The sequence below is a fragment of the Haemorhous mexicanus genome, chromosome 3, assembly GCF_027477595.1.
Source record: "Haemorhous mexicanus isolate bHaeMex1 chromosome 3, bHaeMex1.pri, whole genome shotgun sequence".
NCBI classification, from domain to species: Eukaryota; Metazoa; Chordata; class Aves; order Passeriformes; family Fringillidae; genus Haemorhous; species Haemorhous mexicanus.
In genome coordinates this window covers 19,342,958-19,369,245 of record NC_082343.1, presented here as the reverse complement: position 1 = coordinate 19,369,245, position 26,288 = coordinate 19,342,958, and the positions used below count along the sequence as shown (strand labels likewise).

Genomic DNA, 26,288 nt, shown 5'->3' with positions numbered 1-26,288 from the left:
GGACACAAGACAGATGATGGACTTTGGACCTGGTTAACATAAGAGATTTGATAACAGGATGCCTTGGGAAAAGCAAACGGAACTTTGAAAATTAGACCTAGACTGCAAGAGAATGAAATCAAATGGGTTTACTGGAAAAAGATAATCCCATTAAACTCTGAAAGCAAGAGATGTTGTTATACGCATAAGTTTGTGTATGTGATTTTAACCTAATCATTGTAGTACACATTACTAGTCTCCCTGAAATAGTAGTTTAGCATTTGTATCCCACAATGAAATTGGATTCTAATCACCAAATCAGTCTTCCCTCTCTCTCTCTCCATTGCCGACATGGTAGCACATACCTTTTGTTAGTCTTTCAATGTGTTTCTGAATCTCAATGTCCACATTAAAATGGATGTATGTGTCCTCCTTCCTCAAAGCCACAGGAGTATCCTGCACAGGAGTCAGATCTATCCCATTCAAATCTGCAGGAAAGAAACGGCATGAGAATGGCAGAAGTTTCTCAGACTTCAGGGTTCAGCTTTAAGAGATTTAAAAATCTCTCCTAATCCTGCCACAAAAAATTAATCCACACCTGGATGTTTCTACAAAACCTAAAAAGGTGCAATCATACCTCTTCACAATCAGTTAATTTTCTTTTTGAGTACAACAAAAAGAAAAACAAAAAGTACAAAAGCTGCTTAGTACAAAAGCAGCTAAAGTTCTAGCAGTATTTCAGATAAAAAAATTGTAGTTATCCTTCTTTTCATTTTTAAGAGTGCATTTCTTTCTCCTGTCAGCAAAAGATTCCATTCCCTGTGCACACAGGACTCCAGAAGAGCTCCAGCCCAAGTGGGATACACACCAAAGACAGCCCTCTACACAGGGTCTGCAGGGCACAGCTGGCACAGCTCACACATCCTGTGTGTGCCCTGCTTTGTCCCTAGATACAACAAGCATTATTCCTCTTGGGTTTTCCACAGAGGCATTGTAGGGCTGTGGGTTGGACTCCAGCTCTCAGCACTAGCCCCTGGTTTTGCTGGCACAGCCAATATTTTTTCTCACTAAGCCTCTGCTGTTTCCAGGGGTACATTTGTCCTGTCTTTCCTCTCATTCCTGATCCCTTTCCGTCAGGCAGAGGAAGTTGCTAACGATGTAGCCAAGATTACAGGTATGGAGTGCACATGTTGTGCTTGGAGCTCAGGCTGAGGCCCTGGAGCACCAGTGATACCCTTCATCCATGATTTGGCCTGGGATTGCCAATGCTGCATCAGGAACAAACCTCTCTCCAAACCTGTAGAAGAGCAGCTTGGTTTAAAACCAAGGAAATCAGCTACTAAGTGTCTTCAGACTCCTAACAGTCTGAAGAAAAAATGAGTCCTCAGAGTTTGCCTAACCAAAAATCTTGGGAAATAAAAGTATCAAAAGACACCATTAGCAGACTCATCCATAGCCTGCCCACACCCTCACTTTTTGATCCTATTTTCTACCGCATTACTTGGCAGCCACTATTTATAGGTGAATGAGTTTGGAAACAGGGAGCATCATGTTAACAGAGACTTGTTGGGAAAGCAAGCCCAGCAATAGTTTCCCTTAGCTCAGAAAGGGAAATGAGAGCTACAGCAGCAGTTTTAGCAATGTACAATGAGACAAACACTTCAGTGGCAAGGAACAAGGAATGTTTGCTATACAAGCCCTGGTATGTATTCAAGGGATATTTGATGTTGTGAACCTTCCTCCTGACAGAGGATGTCTGGTGGAAGAAGCACTGATCACACATCTCACATGTCTTTCATCCTACATTTAGTATCCAATAGCACATCTCAAGAGGATACATTCAAGGTCATTATGACAACTTAAAATAACAAGAGGCTCAGCTACAGATTTTTACATGATAAACAAAAAAAAAATCCTCTGCCTACCTTTAAAGATTGTTAAGAGAACCTGAAGTAAAGCAGAACACAAGGCAGGGGCAAGCAGGTTTGACTACAGAGGCTTCCTGCTAAGTGCAAAACGGGGGATAGTGATACTCCCATTAGAAAGAGTGTGAATATCAAAAATCTTAGCCTCAAAAGATACCAATTATGCTACCATCTGAAACAGAAATCCTCATGTTGCCTATCGTGGACTGACAGAGAGAGAGAGGTTCTTCCAGATTCATGGAGCCTTTCAGCCCATCAGGTTTTGGCTGAAGCATTTCACAAGCCAGGCTAACACATTTTTATTTTATTTCATTTCACTTTGTTTGCAAGCTTTGTTTCCCAGCTTCATACCTATCCCTCTAAACCTGAAGCCCTGGTAAGATTACATTTGTATTACTACAAAATTAGTTTAATGAGAGGGCAAGAATGGAGTCAGTGGGCTGTGGTTCCCCACCTCCAGAAAGCCCAGAGACCAGTAAGTACGCGGAGTACACACAGTCCTAGCAGATCTGTACTTAGGAGTCCACTGTAGAAGCCATGATGGAGAAGTAGGGCAAAGTCACTCAGCTCTCAGCATAGACAAGCCACCCCTAAGTGCACAGAGAGAAGTGTATCCTGCAGATATTCACCTCCCAGTAGCTGTCAAATACAGAATTTTTCATCTTTGATTAAAGCAGAAGCCCTACATCCACAATAGAAGTGCCAACAAATGTTTTTCTCAGTAGGCTGAAAAATCAATAGAGCCTTCAGAAAATGCACTCTCTCCAAAGCAGCACTGAGGAGGCAAAACAGAAATCATTACCCTTTACACTGACAGTGATGTAAGGATCAATGCACTGCCCAGCATCTTTCAGACCAATTTTCTCTATGGTGATGGTGAGTAACGTCATCCTGGGTTCAGATGGCAATCTGGGCAATAAAGTACCTGGAAAGAGTAAAGCATATTATTAACCCTTGGTGTCTTCTCACAGCAGAGGTCTCACTTGTCCCATCTTCTCTCATGGAGGATGCTGTTCTTAGGATGTTGAAACTCCAAAGATTCCTATCCCAGTAGTACACACCACTATGGGAATGTCTATGCACAGACACACAAAGTCCTTTGACAGACTTTAAAGCCCCCCAGAAAAAACTCAGGACTGCCTCAAGTCAAATCAACCGATAAAAAACTAATGCCATAAAAATAGAGGGGAACAGGGTTTAAAGTGTTATTTCGCAGAATAACCATTAATGGAACTCACTTGAAAGCATTTCTGAGGATTAAATTTGGGAGGCTGAATTCAATCTGCAGTTGCAGGAGGTTTAGACACTTGATCAGGAGTCCAACCCCACTGAACATGACTTGGCTTCACATTGAACATTTAGACTGGGAGATTAAGGAGGAAAATGGCATTGTTGCAAATCACACAGAACATAAGGGAACCAGAAAATTGATTCTTAAGTAAGTGCTACTGGCGTCTACTTAAAAGGGGGGGGGGGTGGAATGTAAGTGTTTGCATCCCCCAAGTTCCCTTCTGCCTAAAGGAAGGAGTCTCCAGCTTTGCATTAAGAATATCTAGCATCAAAACTTGGTGGTCAGTATAAATGAATCCTCACAGTGTTGAGGAAGACAGTGCAGCTGTCCAGACTGTTCAAACTCACTAAAAGTCATAATATTCTGTCATCAAACATGGAGTAGGTTACTTCATGCTGAATTTAGCAAAAACTGGCACACTTCAAGCCCCTCTCCCCTACTGGATAAACAAGCACCAGGATAGAAAATACTCAGACTCATAAGCAAGTTTGAGTTACAATGTAATAATTTCCTTCCACAAGTCCAATACGGGTGTTTTCTTGACACAATTTTTTCCTCTCATCAGCTTGAGGAGCTGTGGAACCACAAAGATTTTGTCTTATGAAAGACTGGCTTTGCAAGAGGGACCCTGAATTCTGCTCTGAGAACTACAGGCTCAACTTCAGCAAGATTTCATAAGCATTCCTGCATCCAATCCCCCTCTCAGAATCATGTGCAAGACTTGAATTTCCATCTCTGATGCTGTGTGTTTCTGTATTTCCTGTCCTGAGGAGACTCGGGGCCTCCAAAGCACCGTGTCCACACATTTCAACACAGCACAGCAGAGCTCAGCCCAGTGTTCGAAGCAATGGGAAAGGCTTCTGAGTGCAATGGGAGAAATGTTAGAGAGCAAACTTAGTAGAGAGCCCTCATTTCTGCAAAGCAGCTCATGCTCTAATATTTCTGTTTCTTTCCTGAAGGGATGTTAAAAAATAGAGTTCTTATTTCAATCTAAGTGAAGAAAGAAGCAAGCCTGTCTTCTCTTTGGCACAAACCTTTGCTCCATCATATGTCAGTTGTCTCCTAAAAGTAGCATGGCCCCCCAAAGCCAGGAATAACTGCAGCCTTCAGCTTTCCTGCCCATCACTCCATTCACTTGACAGAAAAATCAGCTGAAAGACACCTCAGCCTGGAATTTATTATAAAAATTCTGGCTTAAGAGAAGTTATTCTGTTCTTGAAGAATGCTTTCCAGAATGTGTGAAATTGCAATGGACAGAAGGGTCAAAGTCACTTCCAGCAGACAAGAGAACAGTAGGACAGACAGTATCCAAGGAACACTATTTCCTTCCTGCCCTTAGCAGGAGGAACAGCCAAGCCAACAGTGGACTAGAGCAGCTGATTGTAACCTGTCTCACATGAGCCACAGCCCCAGGCAGGGCTATGCTGGAGCCTCTGCAGCCAGAGCAGGTAATAGTGCCCTCTCCGTGGTACAGCTTTCCTGGGCTGGGCACCACCCCCCTGTCAACCACCACAGCCTGGGCCCCTGAACAGGCTTACGCTGAGGCCTTTCAGGATAAAGTTGCAGCCACACCAGACACAACCACAGGGCATCTGTGCCAGAGGGGGATGGGAGCATCTGCAAATGAAAAGTTGTCAGAACTCAGGACATCCCTTTGGGAGTCTGGAGTTGCTGGGACCCTTGCCAGGGGGCTCAGAGACCCTGGCACACAGCCCAGGACACCAGTGGGTTTGATTACGAACCATGGAGCAAACTGCCACTTTTACATGAAGAGATGAAAGCCACAGCAGTTTAAATAGTGTAATAATAAAGTTATCACAGGGTGCAAATGTAGGTTTTGGGATTTTTAGTATAGGGGTTGTTGGGGACAAGATGGAGGGATTTGGGTGTGTCTAGCCTTTCTTCTTCTTCTCTACCTCCATCTTCAGTGGTGATGTTGGCACTTTTAGATTGGTTTAGAGTAGAAGCTCACTGTCTAACATAGGTGATAGGTATTGGAAAATAATTGTAAACATGTTATACGTAGTTTGTAGTATATAAAGATTACACCGCCCTGGGGGCAGGCAGAGTGCCTCTGACTGTCCTGCTGAGTGGACCTCGGCTGGGCAGGAGGAAAATTTTATAGATAAGATACAATAAACAACCTTGAGGCTGAAAAACTGAAGAGCTTCAATTCATCCTTTGAACGCGCAGGCTGAAACAGAGACTTTTAACACAAGTTGGGGTCGCAAACCCTGCGGCCTTCCTACAAAAAGTATCCTCCTCCAAGTGGGTTTCAGGGACAGTAAGCCAGCCCAGCAGCCTACTGCCACCAAGACACAGGCATTCAGGCTCTCCACTCCCAAATACCAGTTCAGAGAAAGGGGAAAAAAGTGCTAAGTCTCCTGGTGAAATGGTCTATAGAAGAGCACAGCACTGGAATAAAGTCATATATAACCAGGAGAAAGGCAGGAAACCTTTGCTGTTAACCTTTGCTGTTAAAGGCAGCAAGCCATTGGTCAGTTCAGCTCCACACAGCACAGAAGTCTAACTACACAAATACTCTTTGTGTAAGATTTCCCATAAAATGTGTATTCCACTAAATAAAATCCAGCTACACCCACCCTTGGCTACACCATAACCCAGAACCCATTAATTAGTATAGGAGGATCTCTAAAGAGCTGTTTGAATCAACAAACATGACCTTTCCTTTTCTCCTTACTGAAGGCAAATGAAGACCAACAGATAGGTGCCCAGTAGTGCGATTGTTACCAAAAATTGTGTAGTGAGGATTGGCAGTAAGAGCTGGATGAAGAAGACCACAGCTACATGAATGTGAGCACAGAAATTACTGTACATACTAAGAGGTTCTCATACCTTTGTTGGCTCCTAGGTTAGATGAATGGGATAATGTGATAATGATGAAGTCATACATGGAGAAGACAAGACCATGGTCAATTAGACAGTACTGGATGGATTAAGGGCACATCAAAGCAAGGAGTGCAACACAACTCTGTCAGTTTCAGATAGGAAAATTCACTTTGCTCATAAGGCTCACCCCAGGGCTGCAAACTGCTTTTGTTTGAGTCTTCCTGCTGTACTTGGGACAGACAGAAGGCATCTCCATAAATGGATTTATCATGGTGAATAATAAGGATCAAGACAGCAAATGTTAGCCGTCAATATCACAATATATTATAGCCTTTCTGGGAGCTTGGCATGAATAGCTGTAGACTGTGCATGTCCACATCAGGTGAGCCTGGAGGGACCATATTCAGCACTGTGCTTGGGATCACATCTGAATATCATCTGTTTTCTCCAGGCATAAGTAATGCAACACCCTAGCTCTTTTGACCATTATTCCAGTACTGGTTTCTGTACTTGTTATCTCATTCCTGAAACACAAAGTTTGCCAGCCAGCTCTGAAATTAGAAACTTGTTTCTTCTGCAAAGAAATTACACCAGGAACTAAAGGAACCAGGAACACTAAAGAACCTCTGATACAAAATTTAAATTGTCAAAACCTGAAGCTTCAGGAAGACCTTCTCTAGAATCTGTGGGTTCTACAAAGTACTTTCACATGGACAAGGACTTCAGCTATGAAAATCAATACCTCCTATTTCTCTTCTCACAGCCTGGCTTCACTCTAAGCCACTGTCTCACGAAACAATGCAACACAAAAATAAGCAGCAATAACTTTTCACATCTCTAGAAAGATGTGCTGCTCCTTGCAGGAGAAACATTGCCACAACTTACATTTGAACACATTTGAAGTGCTTCACATAGTTAAAGTGCACCAGTATGAAAATACCGAGTCTGAGTCAGGATTAAAGGCTAATTATTTGAGGTAGATGGTACCACCCTCACAGGTTCTCCATAACTGTTTCACAGTAAGATACTGTTTGCTGGAAAAAAAAAAATTCGCTGGACACCCTTGTGGTTCTCCAGTACAGCATTAGGGTTTGTTTATATGAGCCTGTAGCTTCCCACGAAACTTTTCAAATCACAGGTGGAAAAAGAAGCTTTTTAGAGTCAGAACTCAGAGATGCTACAGAGGCTGGCATGGCAAGGCTAGTGCCCCTACCTGGAACTCTAGCAGGAAAAGAGTTTGGAGACCCTGCTCCAGCTCCTCCTTCCTCATCATCCTCCTCAAACTCCAAGTGTTCCTCTTCTCCAGGTGCTAAAATCTTCCTGTAAAACACAAGAAAGAAGAAATGAGACCAACACTCAACCATCACCTTGTCAATTCACAATCCAGCACCTGAGCATGGACAACACTCTTTAATGCCATTTAATACTTCTTAACTTCTACCTATACCTACAGACTTTGACAGAGATTGCAGGAGTTCAGACCAATGGAAAGCACAGAATCTAAAGCCAGGACATGATACTGGAAATTTCAGAGAGATGTAGGGATGTACCAAGTACCGATTTTACCAAAAGTATGGTCTTGATTTTTAGTGGTACCTAGACAAACAGAGTTTAAAAGGTCTTTTATTAACCAGTTTATACAAAGCAGTCTGGCAAGCAGATGGCTCTAGAAATGTGTTTTAGGTACATACCAGGCCCAGGCTGTACTCCCTTTCAAGTACGTATCTGTACATGAAGCGATATGCAAGAAGTTGTCTCTTACCTGAGTGGGACGGGCTGAACATCAAAGGGGAACTCCTTATTGTAAGTGAGGATATTCTTTAAGACTGAAGAGAAGAGAAAAAATAAAAATCCATACTCATAAGCCAGCATTAATTCTACTACTTTGCACAGCTATGTCCATTCTGGTAGCATCTTCACACAGTAATAATAATAATAATAATAATAATAATAATAATAATAATAATAATAATAATAATAATAATAATAATAATAATAATAATTCTTAAAATAATCAGATCATACAAAAAACACCCCTCTTCCCTCATATTTTAAACACCAGCACGGCTATGATCAAATCTATATCACTATAACATTCAGACAGGTGAATTGCAACTGCAGTACAAGATTACTACTACCACACCCACACAGACAGAGAAGATAAATGTGGCAATAACCAAAATCTTCATGAGAAAAAGCTTCAGCCCCTGGGGTGAGGGTAGCAATCACTCGTGGCTATTGAGAGCAGGGTGGTGGCGTTACTGGCATCAGCTCCAAACAGACTGAGATCTCCAGAGCTCACACATGTGGGCGCACATTCAGGCAGCCACCATGGGAGACCAAGTGTGCTGCTAGCACAAATCTTTGGTGAGATTTTCTACTTCTTCAGTCATGTGTTTTGGGGTTTTTGTTTGGTGGTGGTGATGCCTTTGTTTGTTTGTGTTTTCTTTCTACCTGCCCTCATATGTCTGGGCAGATTGGTGAAATTCAGGAGAGATAAAGTACAATATCTGGGCACCAAGCCCCAGAGACATCACCTGCACTTTCAGAATTTCATGCAGAATGGCTCTGCTGTTTATATTGGAAATTTACTCACATTTTAGCAATCCCAACTTTAGCTGCCATTTCCAAACACAACTACCAGTGAAAGAGAAACTTTCAAAGACGTGTGAAAGAAATAAGCATTTCATGATGGCTAAAGGGCCTAAAAATTTACAAGAGGATACCTGCAGGGAGAGGCACTCTCCTACCAGACAATGAATATCCCAGACTGGAAGGGGGAGCAGAGAGAAAAACCCCTGACTCTCCTCAGAAAGCTTCACTTCACCATAAGCACTCTCAGAGCAGAGGAATTCTCCCCTGAAGACTTCTGAATGAAAACAAAACTCTTTTCAAACAACGTTCAGATTACACAAATACCAAGAGGTACTTAAATACCAGTTATGTTTAAGAAGCCACTGCCAGGCCCCTCCGAGCACACTACAACTCAGCCAGTGGAGGACAGCTTCCCTGTCTGCCTTCACATTCCCATCACCCAGTCTGGGCTCCTGCATTAGCTTACCAGACACCATCTGAATGCTCTAAGAATAAATTATTCCTCTGGGAAACTATAAGGAAACCAAAAAGTCTCTCCATTCTTTACTCATACTGATTTTTTTTCTGATTTTTGTGCTACAACATGAGAGGGTAATCAGTGCCTAATCCCAGCCAGTCACAATACATAAATACAGAGAAAAGTTTAAAGTGCCTTCAGTCAGAGGTCTGATGAGAGAATAAACTGATGCCATGTCTCTCTCTCCAAAGACTTCTGCTCTGAGGGACCAGTAATGCAGATCTCAACATGAATCTGAAGACTGACAGTCACTTCCCACCAGAAAAGCAGCTGATCAACAGCAGACAGTCATCTTCCAGTGCTGCTGAGGTTCAGGAAAAGAAGGGGATTTTTATTACTCTCAGAATTCCCCAGCTCTCAGAGATACATCACACCAGAAACAGAAAGTGAAACTACCCAAGGAGGAAAACCTCAGTAAAGTGAGATCTTTTACAGACCATAGGCACATTAAACAGAAGAGACAGGCATCACTGTAGCTCTCCTCCCACTTTCCAAAGTGCTAGACTCCCCTCTTCTAGTAACCAGGACCCCTTACAAGCAAAAAAACCTTCCTCCTAATTCACTTCAGGCATCACTAGAGGGCCCAAAAAGCTCTACTGACGTGAGCCCAGGCAAGAGGCAAAGAGCTCTACAGCACATAAAATCGTGCCGCTGCTGCCAGAGGCTGAGCAACCCTGTCCTGCCAGGAACAAATGTGCTGAATATTCAGTCCAGAAGCAGGACCTCCTGCCTTTTGCTGCACAAAGCTGTGGCTCAAGTTTTTTAAGAGCTTTCAATTCTTGTCTCACCACCAATAGCAAATAATTTTGCAAAGTTGTAACACAGCAATCTAAGTCCTCCTTTAAAGATCAACAGGTCCACCGCACTCAGCCTGGTGAAATACTTATTCAAAGCCACTGAGAAAAAGCTAAGCAATAAAACTTTGAGGAAAAGGAAAATCCTCTTTGCATCTGCCAAAGTATGAGCTTCAGTTGATTCAAATAAAAATACCAGACCACAGGAAAAAAAATTAGGTTAATACGAACAGGAATCTCCCTTGTAATGCTGCGTAAGACATCCAAGCTTTAAAAGGTTGGTTTGGGCTTTTTTGGATCTCTGTTTCATTTTCAAAAACACAATTCACTTCCGGGGAAAAAAGCCCTTCCCCTCTGTAATGTTGCTGCTTGAGAACATGATTCCCAGAAAATTCTCCACAAGTGCAACTAATGGGTAGATCACAGCTTCCATCTGTGCTGTATTTCCAACAGAAATCTTTTTAAAATAGTGTTCTGCAGGGTCTTGTAAAGAAGTTGCCTTTTCTTTGGACAGTGTCACTTTGATTTGCATAGAATCACTAAAACTCTCGAGCTGGAATGGACCCTCAAGGATCATCACAGTCCAGCTCCTGGCTTGCATAGAACACCCCAAGGATCACACCATGAACCTGAGAGCATTACCCCAACACTTCTTGAACTCTGTCAGGTGGGTGCTGTGACCACTTCCCTGGGGATCCTCTTCCAGTGCCCAACCATTCTCTGGGTGTAGCACCTTTTCCTGATCTTCAGCCTAAACCTCCCTTGACAACTTCAGGCTATTCCCTCAGGTCCTGTCACGGTCACAGTAGAGCACCTGCCCCTCCTCTGCCCCTCATGACAAAGTCGTAACAGCAGTGAGGTCTCCCCTCAGTCTCCTCCAGCCTGAACAGATCAAGTGACCGCAGCCACTCCTCGTAAGGCTACCCCTCGAAGCCCTTCACAATCCTCATAGTCTGATTTTATCAGCAGTTGGCTCTTTCTTGAAAGATTTTAAGATAAATTATCAACAAAAGCCAGAAGATCAGGACACATTAACTTGGTAAAGACCACTGACCATTTAGATTGTCTGTGACAGTGATTTTTTCTCATACCTATACTTATTTTTTTTAAATAAACAACATAAAATAATTCAGACACCATGCTCCTCAGTACAACCCAGTATCCACTTGTCTTATAATTATCACCCAAGCACAAGGGATGCCTCAGCCCATCCATTTGTACTGTGCATTCTAAGACTGGTATAAGCTTCCACAAAGAAATAGATTTGAAATCCAGTGTGTTAACAATGACTTCACACAGTGCACACTCAAAAAAGCCATTTGTATGTATGGAACCTCCTGTAACATTATTCCAGCACAAACTATTCAGTGACAAATCCTATAAACAAACAGAAGTAGCCAACTGCTTCACTTTCCAATCTGCATGAAATGCAAACTCAAGTAGGAAAAGTTAGAACTCAACAGCACAAGATTAAGGGAAAAGAAAAAAGTAATTCTAAGGGTCCTGGCTGTTATAACAACACCAAAACCATTCTGACAGCTTCAGGCACAAAAGTAATTAAAACAAGCCGAATTGTGTGAATAGCTGTTTTGTATAAATAGCTGTTTTGTTCCACCCTAATGGAATGGCTTGACCTAACAAAGGAATCACTCATTTACATTGCCAGCCCAGATTTTTTCGCTTTTTCTGGTGGGATGCAAAAGAAAATTGACAACATGTGAATTAAAACACTTCACAGTGGATTTTATGAAATGGCTGGTATTGGCCTGATTAAGATTTACTCTATTCAAGATATACTTAAAAACACGAAACAAAGGCACAATTCAGAAAGAAAGAGGCCAGAACCATCCAAGTAAGACAGCAGCATTAGGAGCATCAAGTTCAATTGTTGTTGTAGAAGTACCCGTTCTCCTCGAAGGAAAATAACTCAGTGTATTTGAAAATTGATGGCCACACACTCTTCCTCAGTTTTAATAAAGTTGCTTATGTATGAGTTGTGGGCTGAATGCACTTCACACTGCTGAGCAGTTTTTTTGACAGCTAAAAATCAATTCTGTGATGGAGGGCAAAATAAACAACAGGACTGTTGCACCGTAATTGAAATTTTGGACAAGATTCCCGTCTCTCTTCCATCATTCAGTCATTCACAGGGCATTTGCACAATGGAATTTGAAATCCACAGTCATTCAATGATTACAACATTTAAAATTCTTTGTAAACAGAGAGGAGCAAAATCTGCAGAGAAAAATCCCAAGTCAGAATTCAGAGGCCAGACATGCAACATGTAGTGTGAGGAAGACCAAATATTCCAACACACAGTTAAATCCTTTCCTGAGTTATGGTCTTCACCCATAAGACCCAGCAGTTTTGTAACACACCTTCATTTTGCACTTTCAAGGAACAGTTTAAAAGCATTTGGACTCTATGTTTTGGTAGAGATACTAGGAAGCTTAGCTCAATGCTCCCCTTCTTAACAAGCTCCCCTGTAGGATCCTGTGCAGAGAAGCTCAGCCCACTCATGAAGGGGAAACACTTGCCTGCCCATCATATTTATCCCCAACATGCTGCTCAATGTAACAATTGTGACATAAGCAAAATAAAACCAACTTCAGTCAGCATGAAAGAAGTTCTTCCACATTTTCTGTTCCCTAAGAATTGCAGAAACATTAACATTCAGGATAATATTGCTTAGATGTGAAAGCTCTTATCATAAAGATGCTTTGAGAACAAAGCAGCCAGCATTACAGAAAAAAAAAATGAAGCAGATAAATAGATACTTCCTATATGAAAAAGTTATTTCTGGATTGACATACCAAGACCTGACCCAGGATCAGTTGGAAAAAAATAACATCACACAAAACCCTTCAAAGACTGACTCACATCCTCACTTTGACTCTCATCTTCGCTGGTCTGGTACATTACAGTGGGAGGCGATAGGTGATTGGCTACCATGAGCACAAGTTAAATACTTTTAGAAGAAAAAAAAAAAAATGTCATGCCGCAAGAAGGAAGACCACAAAGTGGTGAAATACAGTTCAAATAATAAATGTGCAGGTAAATTATACAATGTACTACTGATAGCTTAAAACACTATTTTGTGCAAAAATTAGCAGCGCCCAAACTGTTCATTTGAAAATGAAGATGAATATATTATCTGAAACATTTGGGTTACTGTACTTTTAAATTACTCACATTACATTCCTTAATACACATCAAGTTTTCTCTGTGTGGTAACAGACACTTGGAATAAGGACCTAAACCCAGCATCACTGTTGAACTGCAGTGTGGTTAGTCATATCCCTGCTGCTGTCATGTCCTCCCCTGTCATGATAAATGGCATTTAAAATACAAAGATACCACTTACTTGGTTCCAACTTCTTCAGATCCTCAAGCTTAAACTCATCCTGTGACTGGGTGGACTAGGACAGTACAAAAAATAAAAGAGTCAGATCTTCAGATGCACCCTCCTCATCTCAGAATAAGACGCAAGGTGCTTCCTTTGTTCAGGCACACCAAGTTACTACAAAGCTACATCCCCCCAGAAAATCTCCCCAACAAAAGGCAGGTTCACAGGTGATGCAGAGACTACATTACTTCTCACTTATTAAGAACAAACTTATCCAATATTCCAAGCTCTAATGAAAGATAAATATTTTTAAACCAACTCGTTATAAATTTTTCCTTACTGCACACAGGAACATTCACATTTCAAGACGTGTCCAACATTGTGATACTAGCAGAAATTACAGTACACAGGATGAGCTTGAAAAACTCAGCCAAGAACTCACTGAAAATAGAAGAGGAATTCCCATCTTTCTTTTCTCCAGCTCTGATGATGGTTTCATCCTCTGTAGCACATACATGTACAGTTCTCAGAAGGCCTATCTTACTGACTAACTCAACAGAGAAATTCTTAATTTTTAATTCTGAGGTAGCTCACCAACAGTTTGGTAAGATTAGTTTTTTCTGAGACAAGTGGCAGAGCTGGCATAAAAAGAAGTAGAAATAAGAGGATTGACACTGGACATTCACTTCTGAGTGGATGGTCAGGTCTTACCTATTATGTCATTGCACCCTTGGCATCCCTTAAGATTGCCCATTGTTTTCAACATTTAAGGTCCAATGAGATTTTTTTTCTTGATTTTGTCCAAGAGTGAATACCTTCTCCAAGACTGTGTAAGGATATTAAAGCAGCTATACACTTAGTGTTAGGAGAGTGGGAAAAGGTGAGAACACTCACTAACTGCTTTAATCTCTGCTAAGAAACCATAACCTCCCCAAAGTGAAGCAGGCAAGAAGTTCTTGCACTCTCTCATAAGGTTACAAAATCCTTGACTTACTGCTGGGTAATCAACAGCAAGGAGATGGTCTTGCATAACATCCACCTCTCCAGCTTGGCAGGTTATGACATGGCTGCAGCTTCTGCTGCTGCTCCCAGATGTGATCTGACCCACAAAGCTATTCCATAGTGGAATATGCAGGCTCTCCTCAAAGTCACAGTGACTCCAAGCAAATGAAACATTCTTCAAACACTCCAGGGTTAGATCAAAATAGAATGACAGGTAGAGGTAACCAAATAATTCTTCAAATTCTGCACAGCCTAGAGACTAGTCAGCCCCCCACCTCATGAGTCCAGCATGCTGTATCCCAGCCTTTCAGACAACTGAAGGCAGCACCTTGTCCAGCAACATGAAGTACTTGCTACTGGTGCTGGGAGTAACTGTGATTCAAAATTTGCCTGTCATCACTCTTTCTTGGCAAAGAGGTAATCCACTAACCCAGCCTTTGATTTATCCCTTCCCTATCCATGGTCTTTTGGAAATTTCTGTCACTTGTTTTTTTGTTTTGGGGATAAGCATGTGCTGAGAAGAAACAATATCCAGTCCTATTGATTGCACTGCGCTAGAGATGACTGCTGGGGATGCTTCTCCTCAGAGACACCTTTAGCTCGCTGGCAGCTGCAGGCAGGCACTCGGGATAGACCCATACGAAGTAGGAACTCGGTTTACCTCTAGTGAAAAAAGTTCAGGCGATGGTGAAGAGAAAAGGAGCGGGTTCTGCCGGAGAGTTAAATCCAGAGTTTATTCCAAGGTGACACAGTTCTGAATCTCAGTACAGTTCCGACAGACCCCGACCACATGGTTCCAGCACCTTTTAAACTCACCGGGAGGTGGGAGGGAGAGGATAGGTAAGCCACCAACCAGGTGGGAGGGGGAGGGTCTCAGGGGACAATGACACCTGGACAGGCCAATGACTCCAGGTCTGAAAAGCATCTTTTGAACTTCTGCCAATCACATGATGCCCTAGCTGGAATGTGGAACTGGACAGACAGCCATTAGGAAGAGGGCAGGGGGGAAACAAGGAGAAAGCAGAGCTTCACACCACAACACAGTCCCATGACATCTACTTTCAGTCCAGAAAAAAACCCAAAGAGTAATTTACAAATTATTGTTTTCCCACATTTTCCTAGAGCGCTGCCAGTTTTCATGACTGCTAAAAAGTAACTTTTATTCTACACAGACATTCTTCTTTCTGGTCTATTATGATTGTGAAGCAGCTGAATAAGTCTAAGGGTCATTCTGGTGATCTTTTTAACATTGCACACAGGTTAGGAAGAGAAACAAAACAGTTCAGAAGGGTGAAAATGAGGCAGAGAACCAAAGACACAAAATGTGGAGTTAAATTCCTGTACAAGCACCAATAGATGCTCATATAAGCACTTGTAGCCGTTCTTAAGGCAGGCACCTGGGCCATTATGACGACAGCCTGGAAATTCCAAATGTTCGCTCCATTTTCAGAAGTTTGGGTATTTCTGAAGACAGTAAACAAGTTTTAAAAAGCTCTACAGTTATTTGCTACTAAAGTATTAAGTCAGATAGGAAAAAGAGCTATACCTGTAAAGCTGCACTCCTCAGTTCCAAGCATGTTGCAATTTTAGCTATGGTTTTCTGAAATGGAAAAAAAAAAATTTAGTATTGAAACTAGTATTTGTCCTCATTGACACTTTTAAAGAATGTAAACACAAACAGTTGGTTTTGGGGTTTTTTTTGCCAAGGTTTCAGGTCTATTGTTCAGTACCAGACCATTGAGCATCAGAAGCTTTTTTTATAGGCAAGCAGGATTTACTGAAAGCACAATAGATGAAAGACATCTGCCACTTAACTCCCCTCCTACAGCCCAACAACACAGATGGAGGTCATTCACTCTGAAGAAACTGTAATAAAGCCTACCACATCATAAACTGTTTATAAACTCAACTGCTCTCAGGTGATAGGGGACTGAAAAAAAAAAAAATCCAAGCTAAGCAACCTATTGCCTCCTGAGAACCTGAGTTGTTTGGGCTGATTTGCCCTTTTAGGAGCCAGGCCTACAGCTCCCAACCTCAGCAGACTAAGTCCACTCACATCAGACATTACAGCAGCCCAGTATCTCAGCCCTAAAAAAAACACAGCCCACTCCTGTGGGTTTTGGTGGGAGAGGGAGTCTAAAGGTGAACTATTTCTCTAACTCTCTATTTTTGTGATTTTAAGAGATTTAAACTGTGACTGAATCATGGAATATATACCTGAATTCAAACTTGTCAGCAATCTAAAATATCTGTGAGCAGAACTGTGAAGTAATTTCTCATTTTCATTTAAAACTTCAGAAGAGAGGGAAGGGCTTCAAAATAGCCCATTGCAAGGAGTCTTGCTTTGAAGACAATTTTAAGCTTTTATGTTTCACAAAGTAAGATTCTCCAGCAAGTCACATTTGTTTCTGTTACTACCAGCTGAAATGAGGAGTTAAGACTTTCACGAGTGACACGAAGAGAACACAACTACCCAGTGTATTTTTCCTGACCATCACAAGTTTTTTACTTGACTAAAACTTTTTGTGAAGAAAAACTCAGATGATGTGCAGAAATAAGTGTCAGATAGAAATTCAAAATATTCCATGGAACATTTATAGGGCAAGAAAACCAGCAACAATGAAGCTACAAAGAAAAGAGGTTTATTTTCAAATTATAATTCCCCCCAAAAGGAAGACTAAAGTTGTAATACACACCTGTAATTCCTTCTCTCCTTTTAAATCAGGCAGTATAAAACCAGCTTTTCCACAAGCTGGATGCAAGGGGAGGAAAAGATTTCCAAGAGCACAATTCTAGCATCAAAGAACTTCAAGAGTATGGGCACCTGGCAATCTATGCAGTGTCAGTCAAGTCCTAAAGGACGGTTATGTTTCTTGGACTCCAAGAGGCTGGTAACAGCAGATAAAAACTATGCATGCTTTCAAAGGTGCCTCCCCCATCACCTGTTCTGGTTCTCCTCCAAAGTGGTGTCACAAATCCTTCTCAATCTGCTCCTAGGCCCCCAATAATTCACCAAATTAAGTGACTGCAGTTTCAGTTCACCTTAGGTCACATTGAAAGTTGAAAGAATTCAGGAATCATAAGTAGGTTAGACATCAATACCTCAAGGGCAGAGCCAAGAGCTGGAGTGTTCAAAAGCCTCAGGTATCTGATTTTCATCTGCCACCACAGGCTCATCAAAGTTTTTGAAGCCATTCCTCCCCAGCTGGCATCTCTCCTTAACATTGTTACAACATGGCACTAGGCCAGACTTTTCATCTCCATAATTTTTTATTACTGTTCATTGTATGGCAGCCTTTCAAAACTTTAGTTCTTCTGAGCACCTTCCCAAAAAGCAGCGAGTGATGCCTATTAACACAGGACACATTGTTCAGTCAACAAACTTCCTCCTCCCCAAAATAAATTCTGCAATGCAACAGAGACCCATGACTGGATCTCCAGCACAGCTTGAAAAAACACAGGTATTTTGAAACAGAAAAGAGCACATAGAGTCCTGAATTCACTTTCAGACTTTGAGACCCACACTGCATACGAAGGTGTTGTCGATTTGTTTACATGGACTGCCAGGCTGGGTGGGAAGACACCAAGTAGTACTGCAGAAGCAGATTCTTAGTCCCTAGAAGCAGAACATACTACAGCCATCTAATCAGCTGTAGTATAACAAAAGGAACTCCTTTTTCTATTTGTGAACATCTGGAAAAATATATCCGCAAAGGTAGATTCTTAAAGAGGAAGGTGTGAAATAATGGGTAAAAGAAATGAGTCCACAGGTTCCCTAGGGAAGGGAGGGGAATCTCTGAGGTTTGACTACAGCTCCAGCATTTGCAAAAGTCCAGCTGTTCCAATGGTTTGAGTGTTGACTGCTGAGCAAGAAGCATGTCCATTCTGTGTGAGATCAAAACTCCTCCATTTGCATAACAGAAAGAGGGCTATGAGTTTGCAGGGTACCAGCATACAGCCTCCATGCTCCATCACAGAACCAGAACATGTAAACAGATTTTCACCTGGCTCTGCCCCTCCTGGTTTCTCATTAAGCCCACACCATAAATAAGGTCTCAGAAGCACTGCTCAGCCCCTATCTCCTGCGTCAATACACCAGTAAATTCAACAACTCCACTATTCCCTATCCTGCAGATTCATAACTGTGTGTTCTGAAAACTGCCTGAACTAGGAACTCCCTCACAGAACAAAGAGCGATACAAAATGTGTGTCCTCTGGCTCCTGGGAGCTGAAGAGCAATAATGGCTCTAGAAACACATTAATTTAAGAGAGTTTGGGAGTCTTAAAATAGTAAAGAATAGTTTTTACATGGAATCTATTGAAATATGGCAAGCTCCCAGCAGGCATTATTCATAACTATTTCTTTAAGGGACCACACCCAACCCAAAAGTTAAAAATGCAGCTAAACACTGCTATCATTTTCAGCTGCAACTATCCCTGCTGCAAAGGCTCCTTTTTGCAGCAGGGAAAACATTCTGCATCTCATTAGAAAGACTGAAGCCATAATTAACTTAGCTAGTTAAATATAGTTTAGATTCAGTTTTATGTAAACTCATGATTAGAATGGGGAAAAGTCAGTTGATCTTGTAGTCAAGGTTTCTTCAGAGGAGTTGTGTGAGTAAGGACTGTGCTAACTGTCAAAGCAAAGATGTTTGCACAAACACAGAGCCAGAGCAGAGCTTGGGTTTAACCAGAGTTTAGACTGTTAGAAGACCAGTAGTTTAATGAATCATGCTAAGACTGTTCAACAGCACTTGTATTTCAGCAAGTTAACATGGCTTCAAAAGCAGGATTTTGTAACACTGATGAAAACTCAGCCTAGCACAGAAACAGTTACACAAGAAGCAACAACCGTGGTTAGAAGAGGGCTTTAAAGGTCACATTTATTGCACAGAGAACTGGGTGAGAGTAACGGTACCTGGAGGCAAGCTGACAGACATAGCCAAACCTAACTGGAACGATTCCTATCACAAAACACAGTGGTTGATCATGAATGAAGACAGGATTTTTAGAGAATGGAGGTAAAACAGTGAACAGCAGTATTCAAAATGGTAGGACCGAGGTAAATTCATCAGGAGCTGTATCTCTTAGTATTCCACACATGCTGCCTCTCAGTGATAAAACTGTTGCACAGCCTCTTTATAGCTGTTGAAGGGAAACAAAACACAATGATTTGCTGTTTACAGGATCTGCAGAGAAATGCTTCAATAAAATTCACAATCACTAATGAAGAGTCTAGCACAGTCAATTACCCAAGTTAAGACAGAGAACGAAAAATACAGAATTATGTCCAGCAATAGTTACGACAACCCATCACAATTTGAAAATACAGGAGTGAACAACAAAATCTGTAGTCTGCTCTTTCAGGACAAGTAGCATATAGTGTTTCAAAACTGATTCTTTAGGAGCAAAAATGGGAGATACAACTATTTAAAAGCCTGAATTCTTACCATAAACAATACATGCATTAGAAGATAAATGATAACTGGTTCACAGGATGACCAGGAAAGAAACTGGTGGTATCTGTCAAGTGTTCTTAGACTAACAGATTGTATGATTACATTAGCAAGTAACACACCATCAATTTTTGTGCGGCCACATCTGCACTGTAGCACAACCTGTGATGCATGAAATAAACCCAAATATGGTAAAAGTTCATACAGACAGATAGGGATGAGGATTTGAACCTAGTCTTGTCCTTCCCCTGCAGCTGTAAAGAAAGTAGCATCCCCTTGCTACAGAGGAATCACTGCTGAAACCCATCTTCCCCACAGAGTAGGTCAAGTAAGAAACGATGGCCTCACAACAATTCTCAGCAGTATTTATGGTCCTTTGGAAAGCAGCTGACTGAAAATCTACCAAAAAAACTGCACTGAGGGTAGATCAAGCAACTGGAAATAATCATAATCAGCTTCATGGTCTTTCAATCTACAAAATTCTGCAAATAGCCTTGGCCAGTGACATCAGATAAGCAAACCCTGAAGGTTACAGACTCTTCCACAGTTAAAAAAAAAAAAACCAAAAAAAAAAGTGGCTCTTGTATAACATACAGAGCCTCAGAAATCATGCTGGTGGGTGCACTGGCAGGAGAACAGTTGAGCAAAAGTTACTGATTTGTAGCTGATTTTTAGAAGGGCAGGGGGAAAGAAGATACATTTCCATTTAATCAAATTGCTTACAAACCCAGTATGCACCAAGCCCTCTAGCCACATGCCATGTGAATGATATTAGTGATGATAGTAATTAGTCATACTGACTAGATGATATATTGGACAAGCTCCTGCAGAAATAGGGAAGACAAGCACAGCAAGGAGCTTTACATCAGAGATTTTGCTGTGCAGAGTTTAAAGTGCTTTTTTTAAGCAACAGCAAAACTCCACTCACAATCTTTTTTTTTTTTTTTTTGTGACTATCATTCCTCAGGGTAGAGGAGATAAAGTGTTCTTTCAACAAAATGTTGGGGAATTGGTTTGTGCATGTGGCTAATGAAACAGACACTGCTACTTGATAAACAGACTCAAAGATTCAGTGCATCAGCCATGTCATGATCGGCAAAACCAGCAGTGATAGAAATGCCATCCTCTTTTATAAATTATTTCAGCTTTAGAAATGGGGATCACTCTGCTAGGATGTAAAACCACCAGCCATTACTTTTTTCTTTGCAGAAGACTGTTGCCTTAAGACATGACACCACTTGTGCATGAAACATCTGAGGTCAGTTATCTCCACTTCCTGAACCCCCCAGGCCTTCCCTCATGGCTGACCTCATTCACTTCCACAATCTGGTTCAAGGTCCTTTTCATAAGACTCAGGGAACATCTGGAGGCAAAGCCCTGTGTGGTTCTGGTTCCCATACTCACAGGAGATGATGTCTCCAGAAGTGAGATTAACAGCTTTACCTTCATGAAGTAACTACATTTTCAAAAGTCTCCACAGAGGGGAAACACACAGTAAAGATGACTCTAGCTGAGAATGATGGTGAAGGCTACCAGCAAGGGAGGGAGAGCAGAAGCATTCAAGGAATAAACAGCAGTCCAACATTAACAAGGCTCTCATGGCTTACAAATCAGGAAAAGTGGACCAAATTCTTCTCCAAAATTATGGCTCTGTTTAAGGCAATCATGAGCTTTATCATCTTTGCAGAAGGTAAGCAGAACATGGAGGACCAGATCTTTGCTATTCATATTGGTACACATAGAGGAAACAGCTATGTTTAACACGAAAATCTGAAAATACACGTCTGTAGTTTTTTATTCTTAAGAAAAGCATGCCTTTATAGAAGACAAGGAAATTTAGTAGGGCCTCATATCTCAAAAGATTTTATTTTGCACTAAATGTCTGAGCGCATGAGTCCACTTAAATCCCATCACAGAACTGCAGTAGTATGTTGCTGAGACAAGAAACAGCCTTTTCAACTGAGGGGAGAGAGGGAGGAGTAAAGTAATTTCAATATTTTGAAAGATTATAAACAAATAACATTCTAAGAGACTGGTAGGGAGTATTCTGCCAGGACTCTTCCCTGTCAGGTGTTACATGTTAAGCTTTCATCCCCCTCACACACCTTCAATATCTGCAGTTCAAGATGTTTTGCATTCAGAACTCACAACATAAATTGTGCTAATCTTGAATAAGTAAGTTATCAAACATTAATCAAAAAAAAAAAAAAAAAAAAAAAAAAAAAAAAAAAAAGAGAAAGAAATACCCAGTTTATGAAAGACACTGACCAGCATGCCTGACATTCAATAGTGCAGCAGAGCATCCCTCACATCTAATGACAGCAACCATTTTAGCCACACTGGGCTCTGTTGCTGTTTGTGTATATTGAGGGAGGAAAAAAGGTCTCATAAGGCTCTGGCCTGCAAGATAAAAAAACATAATACACATCAACATCTGAGTCAAGCTCCTTGCCTGAGCAAACAGCAGTACTCACCTTTTGATCTTCTGTGAATTCCGAGTTGTTGTGCTGAGACTGTGCCTCTTTCTGGAGGTGCCTGGCTAATCTGGATGGGGAAAAAAAAAATTGTAAAGTGGGAACACAACACAAACACACACACCCCAGTCCCAGAAAATGTGTCAGCCAAAAGGTTCACAGACTGCTCCTCCAAAGAGGTTTGGGCTGGTTTTGCTGTTGTGTTTTTGCTTTGTTTTTGTCTTTTGAAACAAAGTTTTCTACAGCCATGGTAGTTCGTACTTAAAAAAAAAACGCAGAAGGTGGACAAAGTGTGCAACTACATTAGGCAGGAAAGACTAATGCGTCATGAAAGGAGAACAGGTAAGAGGGTCATTATAGCCAACAGCCCCTTTTACAAGCACTGACTTTTTTCCTCTCACAATCCCCTTCTTTTACAATAAGAAACCACAGACTCTGTGAAGACCCACTGTGGTGCAATCCCACGCACATTTCCCGGGAGAGGCTGAGGCAAGTGAGATGCCAGGGGGCTCAGGTGAGTGCACCCTAAGTTATGGCACACACTCCCCCAGCACTGGAAGCCAGGCACAGGGCAGCTTGGCCTGGGCTGCTGGGGTGAATCCACTCACATTTGTGCCTGTCAGCATCACTGGCGGAGCACAAACCTCACCCCTTGTCATCACCAAGACAGGAATACCAAGGGGTTTGGAAAGTAACAGTAAGCAAACAGCTCGAGAAAGCAAAAAGAAGCTGGAGGGAAGCTATGGGAAGAGTTACAATTTCTGTCCTGGGAGGAAGGAGAACATTAAACAAGCAAAACCTCTGGGCAATTGTTGCCAATCCTTGTAAATAATTTTTTTTACAAGCAGAGGGAGAGGGAGGACAGGGGTTGAGGGGAAACCCAGGCAAATCACAATAGGCTTCCTCCTGGAACCTCACAAGTTTGCACTGTGAAAGGGACTCTGCTTCCCTCCACCACTACTGTGGGCATTGGCCCAGTGTAGGAGGGGTTTATAAAATATATACACCAAGATGCATCCAGCAGAACAGATTGATGTCAAAGCCACAGGAACCAAAATCAGAATTCAATTTCTTTGCTTTTCCTCAAAATCAGCTCTCAAAAAATGCCCATACTGATTGAGGCCACTGTAGCTTTTAACTCTTACCAGAAAAAACACAACCAAACAGGATGAGGTAACTGCACAACTAGGTGGTATTGTCCCACTTCAAAAATGGAGAAAGACTGGGGCTGAGAAAAGACAAAAAGCATAAACATACTTGAACGCAAAAGTACACTCCTTGCCTACTGTCCTGCCCTATGATACACAGGACACAGAGAAAGAGCATTGTAAAGTAATGATTTAAGAAAACAGATTATCATAGCAGCAATATGCCACCCACAACAGGCAGCATCACAGCATTAACATTTCTGCAAGCATCACTAACAGAACCCTCTTTCCATTTGTCACTAATACAAAAAAATCCACCCTAATCCAAATAAATGCATCTGGCATTCCTCTTGAAGCTCATTCAAAGTTAGATAAGACCAAGTTCCATGATGGGGACACTTAACAGGGAAGCCACTGCTGACAGCTCGAAGGGTTCTTGCATAAATAATCACCCAAATGACTGAGGGCCAATCTTTGTACCAAGCTTCTTGAACTTCTAGGGTTAACATGAAGACCTGAGCAGATAGACACAGGAGGTACATAATTCTGCTTTACATCAGCAGCCATCAGGACTCAGATTCTTCCCAATCCAAACTTTCTCAGCATCAGCAAGCCTTGTATAAGCAGCTTCTCTCCAGGATGCTTGTGTGGATCAACCCAGACTCTGCTGGTGTCCACAGCACCTGGACAAGAGCAGCACCACACCTCATCCCATTTCAGGGTGCCTTTGAAAAGGCAACAACATAAACCCATCCTGCAACATCTATCCGCAACTACAGCTCTGTATCTTTTCCTGTGCTGCTTGTTTGCAACTTCTATCCTACAGCTTGATACTGTTATTAATTTACTTATTTACTCCTAAAGATACAGGATAAAGAAAATATATACACAGAAAAGGTTTTGCTCCTCCCTTGGAAATATCTCCCTGTAATCCTTTGATCTTCTCTCTCTTTTCTAATCCTCAGACCACAGAGTTCATCTATTGACAAGTATTTAGTAGAAACTCACTGATAAGAGCAGCCTCCACCCAAGAGGAGCTTCCTTCCAAAGACACTACACTGCTCCCAGGTCAGAATAGAACCAGGGTGTGGAGATCATCTCAGCTCTGTCCGACACAAGCAACAGAGTGAGGAAGGCAACAGAAGTTGCACTTCAATTCTCAAAATGGACTGTCTGTAAATGTTTAGTGACCTCACTTCTCAAGGAAGAGAGCTCAGAAGGAGAGCCCAGAGACTTTTCATTCCAAAGAAACATCATTATATGAAACTCACTGCTCAGACTGCTTAGACAGTTTAAAGCATTCATATTCTACTGGACTCCTTGTAGACATCCACATAAGGGCAGTTAGTAAAAATATCTTATTTTACTTCTTGATGATTCTTTTTTTCTGCTGAGATACAGATCTGGAAGAGAACTTCTTTTCATCTCTCTGGCAAGGTTTGTAGAGTAAAAGCCTGCCCTACTCTAAAGGCCATCAGCAAACTGCATAGTGATCATAGTCAGCATCAGTGAACTTGCAGTGACAAGTAACACTTCATCCTTCCTGGTGAGTGAATGAAATGATGAGATTACAGCCTCTCCTGACCACCCAGTACGTCGCCAGCAGGCCAGTTACTCTGAATGACAACTGAACTGGCAACCAGCATGGTTAGAACCCAACTTGACCAGTCCTGAACAGTGCTAAAAGACCCCTCAGGGAGCATCTTTTCAGCTGACTTTCTCTTGGCAAACAGTTGTGAACCCTCTTGTCAACTTCCAGAAAATTAACCAGGAGAAGCCTGGCCAGAAATACTGCAATCACAAAGTAATTTTCATTGTCATGGCAAATGGAGTAGTAGGGAAGAACATCTGACTAAAGGTACCAGGTGCATTTCCAAAGAGTCCATCATCAGTGCCCTGTAGCTGATACTCCTCTGCTGCCACAGGATTCATGGATAGTGCAGTCACACCCTGTGCCAGCCAACCTGACTGGGGCTGCCAGGTTCCCCACTCTCCCACCCTGGTACCATCAGGGACACAACACACAAGAATATGATGGACCCCTTTTCATTCTGATGGGTTGTGTGGAGTTTTTTTGGTTAAGGCTGATACTTAGGCAGCCCACCCATTTGCCAGGTTGCTCCACTGCCACAAGCATGGTGCCAGGGCAACAGGGTGATGGGATGGGGGCATCCCGGTCCAATGGTGCCTCGGGGGCTCCACCAACGAACCATTCCGGCAGCCCAGGCTCTCAAAAATCACAACCTGGTTTGGGGTGGAAGGGTCATTAAAGATCACCTTGTTCCATCCACTGCCATGGGCAGGGACATACCTTCTACCAAACCAGGTTGCTCCAAGCTCCACGCCAGCCGCTGCCGCCCTCCCAGGAGAGCAGAACGGCCGGCTCCCGCCTCGCCCCCCGGCCGGGCACCTCCCAAGCGAGCTCCTCGGCACCTGGCCCCGTGCCTTGGGGAAGGGCCGAAGCCGCCAGCGGCGCCCCAGGGGCGAGGGGCCCGCGGCCTGGGCCCTGCGGGACCCCCCTGCCCTGCCCTGCCCCGTCCCAGCCGGGGCTGCCCCCTCACCCCGGAGCCTCGCCCGGGACTCCGGGGCCAAGCCGGGCCCGCACTCACATCTGATACTCGTCGATCGCCTCCACCAGCTGCCCCCAGGAGTCGAAGTCGGTACCCTTCCTGAAGCTGGCGCCCCAGCGCTGCAGGAGGCTGCGGGCCGCCTCCGACATAGCCCCAGTGCTAGGGCACCATGCTCACCCCGCGCCGGGGAACCCACCGCGCCGTACAGCCGCTCCCTCCAGCCCCGCGCCGTTCGGGGACACCCGAGCGCCGTGGCGCCTCCCGCCTGCACTGCCCAACCGCGGAGGCGGTGCCGGCCGCGCCCGCCGGCGCCATCGCTACCGAGGCGATGGCGCCACTTC

At 42.7% G+C, this 26,288-nt stretch overlaps 1 protein-coding gene and 1 long non-coding RNA gene across 2 annotated transcripts in view; both read right to left on the bottom strand.

Annotated features, from left to right (window-relative positions):
- AIDA (axin interactor, dorsalization associated) overlaps positions 1-26,260 on the bottom strand; it is a 57,997-nt gene extending 31,737 nt beyond the window's left edge. The window contains exons 1-8 of the mRNA XM_059840993.1: positions 25,987-26,260; positions 22,230-22,299; positions 15,846-15,899; positions 13,316-13,370; positions 7,808-7,871; positions 7,259-7,365; positions 2,707-2,829; positions 345-467 (exon numbers count right to left, since the gene is read on the bottom strand). Of these exons, the coding sequence (XP_059696976.1) occupies positions 345-467; positions 2,707-2,829; positions 7,259-7,365; positions 7,808-7,871; positions 13,316-13,370; positions 15,846-15,899; positions 22,230-22,299; positions 25,987-26,096 (706 nt within the window). The 5' untranslated portion in view covers positions 26,097-26,260. The remainder of the gene's footprint in view (positions 1-344; positions 468-2,706; positions 2,830-7,258; positions 7,366-7,807; positions 7,872-13,315; positions 13,371-15,845; positions 15,900-22,229; positions 22,300-25,986) is intronic.
- LOC132324647 (uncharacterized) lies at positions 19,157-22,223 on the bottom strand. Its single transcript, XR_009485692.1, has 2 exons — positions 22,024-22,223; positions 19,157-19,444 (listed from the first exon to the last, which is right to left on the bottom strand). It is a non-coding gene; the product is annotated as an uncharacterized LOC132324647 (long non-coding RNA).
- Positions 26,261-26,288: the final 28 nt, after the last annotated feature.